The sequence below is a fragment of the Pholcus phalangioides genome, unplaced genomic scaffold (genome assembly GCF_987345545.1).
Source record: "Pholcus phalangioides strain wild (caught in Gottingen) unplaced genomic scaffold, Ppha-v1.0 ptg000001l_1, whole genome shotgun sequence".
Lineage (NCBI taxonomy): Eukaryota > Metazoa > Arthropoda > Arachnida > Araneae > Pholcidae > Pholcus > Pholcus phalangioides.
The window spans coordinates 13,065,791-13,073,872 of NW_028301594.1; the positions used below are offsets into that span (position 1 = coordinate 13,065,791).

Consider the following 8,082-nt stretch of genomic DNA (forward strand, 5'->3'; position numbering starts at 1 on the left):
TATCATATATTCAGTGGGAGAGAAACTGAAAATTTAAGGTATGTAAGGTTTGCTTTTCTTAAAACAGTTTGTATTAAACGTGTCATGTTTCTTGTCTATTTAACTCATATAAACTGAAGAGCCAAAAAAACTGGTACAGGCATGCGTATGCAAATAAAGAGATATGGAACCAATCAGAGTACGGCGCTGCGGTCGGCAACGCCTGTATAACACAAGTGTCTGGCATAGTTGTTAGATCGGTTATTGCTGCTACAAAATGGCAGGTTATCAAGATTTAAGTGAGTTTGAACGTGATGTTATAGTCGGCGCACGAGAGATGGGATCTCTGAGGTAGCGATGAAATTTGGATTTTCACGTACGACCATTTCACGAGTGTACCGTGAATATCGAGAATCCGGTAAAAAATTAAATCTACGACATCGCTGCGGCCGGAAAAAGATCATGCAAGAACGGGACCAACGACGAGAATCATTGCTGGGATGCCTTGCAACGTGCTGTTCAGAAGAGATCTCCACCCCCCTCTTACTCCTACGGATTTATGGACAGCCCTGCAGGATTCATGGTGTCAATTACCTCCAGCACTACTTCAGACATTAGTCGAGTCCATGCCACGTCGTGTTGCGGCACTTCTGCGGGGGCCCTACACGATATTAGGCAGGTGTACCAGTTTTTTTGGCTCTTCTGTGTATCCACTGTTGTCAGAGTTGGTGAAAATGCTTAAATTTTCATATTATGTAAGTATTGTTGTAGATAATGTTTGCCAGTACGCATCTAGATGTGTGGCACAAAAAAAACACACATTTCGTTCACACATCAAAATTCAATTTTACTCCAAATTTCATTGAGGGGTGAAAGTACTGCCTCAAATTTTAGGTTTTTATAATTCTCACTGATAAAAGAAATACCTCATCAAGTTTGAGGGAAGAGAAATTACTCTTCAATTCATATTTTCAGATAACACTGGTTGTAGATCTGCCTGCCCTATACAAAGAGACTTTTTTAAATGGAAGACCAGCTGGCATTTCACGCCATAAAGTTGGGAAAACTGCAACTTCGGCCGACCACCACTGTGCCGCCAGCAGGGTTCAGCACGGGGAAGCATGAAACATGGAAAAAATTCAATAATGAAGACATATCAATAACTTGACATGAGAAAATAATGCAATAAAATTTTTGCATAAATTTAAAATTCTGGAAAATACCAGGCATTTTCCAGAGCATACAAGTCCTACGTTGATGATGTGAGGCCTCTGCATCACCACTAACAGTCAAAATTTCCAGCAGCTTTTGCAAGTGTTTGCCTTTTATACATAGTGAAATGTTTGTACACTTTTTTCCTACTTTTTGTTCTTTATATTAATCTTAAATTTATGTATCATTATATTTGTTGTGTCAAGCAGTTATTGATGTTTTTCTTCCATGTTCCGTGCCTCTCCTCAGTTCAAACTTCAGACTATGTTTTTGCCAGATTCTATGTGCCAATGCAAATATCAGACTGAAATGGGTCAAAGCACATACAGGCATTCAGGAGTAATGAGAGGGGCAGATAAGCTTGCAAAGGAAGCGATTAACTTAACAAGACAGGACTCACCACTGCAACACTCACCATATTTTGAAAGAAAAGCTAGTTCAATGGCAATCGATTTGGAATACTAATGTGCACAAAGACGCTTACACTATCCAACGACAAGTCTCTTTTGACAGTGTGGCTAAGAGAGAAGATAATTGCAGCAACTTGAACAAAATCCCTTCCCAACTTATCTCGAATGCTTCAGACTATCTTCTCATGATGTCTGTATATACAGGTTAGTAGTAGGTTCTCTTTGTGGCACTATGTAACTCAATGCCCTCAAATGACAATATATCACTTTGTTAACCTGTCACAGAAAATCAGATGGCTGCCTGGAAAAAATGAATACTAGATAGCCCATTGAACTTCTTATGCCTTAAAAGGCTTATAACGTTTCTTCAATTCAACCTACACCTGCTGCGTGATAAGAGAAACAGCTCCAGGAAGCATTGACACATTTCAGATGAAGAGTATAAGCTGGCGAGAGATTATCAGACTGTATCAAGAAAGACCTACTACTTGTGATCATTAGGCTGGAGTAATAGAGGTCAGACTGTGACATTTGTTTTGTCACAACCGGATCAAGAATAATGAACATCACAAGTAAACACAACTAAAGTCGAGAATTAGAACTTCAACAATTTAAAGTTAATTCAGATAGAATGTTTAAGGATTTGATTCAGAATATTTTACAATTTTTGAAAAAAGTGAATATCACCAAGTCATCGGTCCACACCTCCAATCACTGGGAGTAAGTCCATCTCGTAGCTGGATATAGAAGTCAACTCATCCGTTCTTTTATCTCGACAGGCCTTACATGATGAGAAGTGGCCTAATAAGAGTTCAAGAACATGGAGGATTTACAGAGGCATTCCAAGCTATGGCACAGACTTCCCAGATGGAGTTAACTAACAAGTGGATATGAGTGAAGTAAGATTATAAGTGTATAGAGACGACACTATCACTGCCTTTTATACTGAAGCGGCAACCAATCACCATCGACCACATTGCTGATTTGTATACATTCCGGATTTTCCCCATCAGCGGAATCGCGATGCAGTGGCAGTAGGAATGACGTAATTTCATTACAGCCAGTTGAGAGTCTCGGGAGCGATGTTTACCGATTGCTCTGGATCGATGATGACCTTGAACCGGCACCAATGACCTAAATAGCGATATTTGGGTGAGAAACAATTAACGAAATTATTTTAAAGCACTTATTTTATATGAGGTGGTCCCTCTCCACTTGCCGCGGGTTCATACCATTACAAGATGCCAGAGCAGCGGAGGTCTGAAATCACATCAAATGCAAGCTAACCAGACATGGCCCATTTCGTAGGCAATGACATCAAGTCAATTTGTTTGCAATGATCAAGACAACAATTATGATTTTTGTACATCAATCACATACTTTGGATGCTATGTAGCACATGATTTCTAGATTGACCAGATGATTTATTATTATTAATAGCGAAGTTGATTATGATTATTTTCTTTTTTAAACAATTTTATACATCTACCTTTCTCTTTTGCTATTAAATAAATTTCCAAATGCACCCATTCTTCAGAAACAATTTTATATCTCTCCAAGATGTGGAGCGAGGTGTGTCTGGTCCTTCAATATTTAATATATGGTGTTTTTTTGCCTAAATTTTCGCAAGTCCCCGCCATCTAGCAGCTAACCATTGCTCTCTATGAGATGGGAAGTGGGGTGTGTCCGGTCTTCAAAGGTCAAAGCTAACCATTGCACATGTGACCATACTTTCTATGATAAAAATCGCTTGTTCTCTTGAAATTTATATTTGTTTAGACACACTATATGAACAGACATCATCATCGTGGCCACCCATCCCAATTTTTGAAGTTTATCACAGCCTACATGCTGAAGCATATTGAAGATATTATAAAATATCAATCAAAAAAAGCACTAGAATAAAATGAGAACTGACTGAGAGGGAGAGATAAATAGCTGCCGCCTTGCATGAATGAAGCAGCGCCTCAAACAAAAATAAAGTTTTGCATCACCATTCTTTAAAATAACCATTTTTAATGGAGAGAAAAAAGACTTGCTTGGGGAAGCCACTACATATAAACACATAGAATAACAAAACCGTATTTCTTTTCAGAATAAATTTTAAGCAATTGAAACATTAATTAGAATGTATTGAATATCAATAAATTCATTCTTCCTCTGAGTTTCAAGGACGAATTTCGCTCTCTGTCAACTCAGAAAATACATCACAGACATGTTGATAAGTTTCGTTCATAACACAATCTCACAGGTTCCCTATCACCTGCTCAGGTTCGATATGGACAATGATTGGCGCCGGGTTCTTCTTCAGCCTAAGCTGAACACCTTTCCCTTCGATGATGACACCTTCGTATTCGGGAAGAGTTCCAGTGTAACAATAAGAATGTTCCACATCGACACCTGTCGGTGAACACCACATTTGTTGCGGATGATCACTCTCACCAACAACTTGTTTCTGTAAGCTTTTCCCATAACCGAGACGACGCGCAACATCAACTGCGAGCCTCTCTCTGAAAACATCTAGTTTTTCAATCGCTGTTGAAGAACGTTTTTGGTATGAGGACTGGAAAAAAAAAGGTTTTTGAAAATCATTCATTTAAAAAGAAATATTTATTTGCTGATTGAATATAATCAATAGTATAGCCTGAATATAATCTTTACAACCTCAAGCAAAATGATCTGCAGCGAAATTTATATCACTCTATGAAAAAAAAATAACTCACCTTCAGTGTTCTTGGGATAGCTGGTAAATCAAATATCGTAGGAACAGCATCATCTTTCAATTTTGCTATCCGATAGTTTTTTAGAAAGCAGTCTTTGGTGAAATGTGTTGAGCAAAGAACATGGTGTTTGGTCGGAAAAAAATTGGCACGTCTTATATTCAACAACCATTTTAGCAAGAGAGCCTTATTCCTTCGAGGAAACCTGAGGGGAAAATACAACTATAGTGCAGTACACTATGGTAGGATTGACAGGTTTTTAGCTGCCATGAGCATCACGTGAAAAAAAGCTGGAATACCATACATTTCAATATAAAAATTCTCTTCAAAAATAACACACCTCAATTACATGCAATGTATAAAACGGAATACGCTACTACATCCCCCCCCCCCCTCACATTAGCCGCCAGCATTCTGGGAATACCTACCGGTGCAGTCTTAATGCATATTATTAGTAACAATTTTCCAAAGAATGGAAAGGATGTCAATAGCATAGAATGGGAAAAAATTTGTTTATAGTAATCAGGACTTTGGAAAATGTAATCAATTTTTTTTGTAAAGTATTCCACGTAAGGTTACCAGATTTGAAAACTAAGAAAGGAGGATGCCTATGTGCACACCCTTAGTTAGGTCACTTTTTCTAATTTTCACAACAGATGCCGCTACTATTCTGACCAGTAAAAAACTGGCCACAAAAATAATTTTTCTGGGGGAAGCAAAATAATCTAGTTAATTTATCACAAAAGAAATAAAATGCCCAAGTTTATGGTTTCATTAATTTGTATTTTGTGAAGGGTTCAAAAAATGAACCAGAATTTTAGCTGGACAGACCCCTGGCTATTGTCGCATGTGCAAAACTATGTCTCTACATGTCCTTCCCCCCATCTAACTAAAAAAATATATCTTAATTTTGAATTGGTGGTGATACTCTGTTTCATTGGGACTGCTGCATCTAAAGGGGGCCTACACACATGACTGCAAGTTTGACATGCATGCTTGAGCATCTATATGAGAATTTTACACAAGCATTTTAATCGCACAAGCAGCTAAAGAGTGAATTAATTCTGATTATGCATGGTGAAGGTGTATACCATGCACATATCCATATCAGTCTAGAAGCAGAAATGGAAGAGGCAAATTGTGTAAGTTCGTTTGACTGCCCTGTATTTAATGGAACAGACAAATTTTTCTATATTATTCATTTTTGAGAGAAGGAAGGTCATTCCCATCACCCCTCCTTCTTCTGGATCCACGACTGAGTGAAAGACAGACATTTCCAGCAATAAATGGAGAGGAGGCATGCATCTTCAGTTGTGAATGAAGCCAAGGCAGGCATCTTCAGATTTGAATGGAGCAAAGGTAGACATTTCCAACTGCAAATGAAGCAGAGTCAGACACATGGTAGTAGTAGTATACAATGTATTTGGAATTTACCCCTGGTTTTTCTAAAAGCACACTTGCACAATGTAATGGCGAAGAAGAAATTGTGCATGCTTCTACAAAAATATAGAACATGTATTTTTTTCAAGCTTGCGGCTTCAAGCCACCTTAAGGGGAAAAAAAAGGGACTCCATTTTTTCATCACCCATAAATTCATGCCTGAAAGATTTTGAGGCGGGCAGAGAGAGAGAATGTTTCTCATAACTTAGAACAAATATGGATTTTTGGGCCCCCCCCCCCCAATACAGTAAAACCTCTCTTAATGGACAACGTTAGTGAGGAGTTATCCCTACTATCAGATGAAGTCACTTGCCTCTTTTATGGCAAGATAATAATTCCCCCCCCCCTTACATAATAAAAGCATGCATTTCACACCCAATTAACAGTCACTCCCCCCCCCCTTTTTATGGACGAATATTTTTTTGTTCCACCAATGTCTATGAAAAATAGAGGTTTCACACTCTTCATAATGTTCTTTATAATAGAGGCTAGAGAAGACCCCCCCCCCCAATACCTAGTACAAAAAGCAACCGATTTCAGGGGCTCTCTGTCGCGTCTGCCCCTACAAGAAACATGCCCAGGTCATGGGGAATGTTCTCTCAGAACATAACATCGCTGCACATTACGCCACTGCTCTCTCTACTCATTTCCTTTCCTCGCAAAAACACCTACAGGTGCCTGGGGGAAATCCTAGAAGTGTCCGCGGGCAACCGGTTGAGAAACACTGCTTTAGATTTTGTATCAGTTTGAATGACAATGTTTTGTACAAATTTTCTTTACAAGTATTTTTTTTATGCATTTTTCAACACTTTGAAATAATGAACTCATATAAACGTGTTATTTTCTAAGAGTTGGAATAACTTGTTGTGAAATGGAAAAAGTAAAAATCGTAATTAATAATAATTATCAATGATAATATTGGAAACGAAGATTTAAACTTACGAGTGGAAAGATATGTTGCTGTTTCGCTTGTACCTAACTTTACATCTTAAAGCTGCGCAAGACTTCACCATACTTCTTGTTTACATTGGACCAGCCCCAGCAATGGCCTCTAGTAAAGTATTTACAATTTTAAACTGATGTTAGAAACTACACCATACTATGAACATCCTCGTATATTTTGTGCTTCCGTAAGGTAAAAACTCGCAGTTTCATAGTAATATCTCTTTACAAGGGTCATCTCTATTCTAGGGGCTTGTAGTTGTTCCTTCACATTTTACCCAGAAACAACGTGAACTGTTACGATATAAAACTAAGTTGTTTTAATGGTATGATGTTATTCACGAAATTCTTGCAGAGACATCATTCCGTCGTTTCAATGATAATACACAGTTTGTAGTTATTTTTGGCCAATTTGCAAAATTTGCAGTCCATGTTAAAATAATGCAGCTTTTGCTGCCATCTAACCAACAATTTGAGAACTTCATTAAGGAACAGGAAAAAAAATAGGACGCATGCTGTCATCTATTATTAAGAAAGTAAACAAAAAAAGAGCAATAAACTATTAATATTTCTGTAACTAGATGGCAGCAAATTCATAGTGTGAGATACTTTTTTTTTCTGCCTCATGTCAAAGCCGTTTCAATTTCTGTATGTCAATAAATATGGCGACCCGCACATTCTGTTTGTGGCCAGGCCCTGTTCGAATATTCCTGACAATATTGGCGATAAAAGATGCTATCGATGTAACAAACTCTCCCAAAAAAGCACCAGTTGGAAAAAAAACCACTCATATGATTGTCCTAATAACCGACAAGTGCAAAGTAATCTATCACTATTATCGTCATTTACGTTATTATTTGTGTAAATATTGTCGGTCTTGACTTACTGTAGTTTCTTTGTGAAGCTTTACGGCTTTGACCAATAAAATTTTATATTATTTTCTCTGACGAAAGGTTTACTGCCATCTAGTTTCAAGAAAGATACTGGGTAAGAGTTTTATTTTTTTCTATCAATTAGATGGCAGCAGTTGTTCCACACACAACTGGTTTCCTTTCAATAATGTCCAGTCTGTGGATAGGGTACCAACCGTCGTCTTTTTTTTTTTTTTCGAGTGATTATAGTGACGGACTCGCGATGCGAGGATCCCCACAGTGGTGGTCGGCTGAAGTTGGTTTTCTGTGGTTCCCAACTTCAAGGCGCAAATGCGAGCCGATCTCCCCGTTAAAAAGTCTCGCCACAGAGAGCAACAGGCCTACAACGTTACAAATATTCAATCATTACACTTCACTCACAATTTGAAGTATAAATGGCAGTACTGAAATATCATACAAAACACTAGCTACACACTCAGACTGCTAGGTGTACACACACACTCACTT

The 8,082-nt window shown here is 38.1% G+C and overlaps 1 protein-coding gene across 1 annotated transcript; it reads right to left on the reverse strand.

The window, feature by feature from the left end:
• Positions 1 to 3,594: 3,594 nt before the first annotated feature.
• On the reverse strand, positions 3,595 to 7,566 carry LOC149089895 (THAP domain-containing protein 1 B-like). Its single transcript, XM_089255542.1, has 3 exons — positions 6,704 to 7,566; positions 4,325 to 4,526; positions 3,595 to 4,164 (listed from the first exon to the last, which is right to left on the reverse strand). Exons 1-3 carry the CDS (start codon positions 6,772 to 6,774, stop codon positions 3,847 to 3,849), a joined length of 591 nt encoding a protein of 196 aa, XP_089111668.1. The 5' UTR covers positions 6,775 to 7,566; the 3' UTR covers positions 3,595 to 3,846.
• Between the last annotated feature and the right edge of the window lie 516 nt (positions 7,567 to 8,082).

Excerpts from the sequence above, each read along its gene's own strand:
- LOC149089895 (XM_089255542.1), bottom strand. The coding sequence starts at position 6,774 with ATGGTGAAGTCTTGCGCAGCTTTAAGATGTAAAGTTAGGTACAAGCGA. Across the intron at positions 4,527-6,703 it reads AGCAACATATCTTTCCACTC|GTTTCCTCGAAGGAATAAGG; the intron begins GTAAGTTTAAAT and ends TTTTCCCCTCAG. Across the intron at positions 4,165-4,324 it reads CTATCCCAAGAACACTGAAG|TCCTCATACCAAAAACGTTC; the intron begins GTGAGTTATTTT and ends TTTTTTTTCCAG.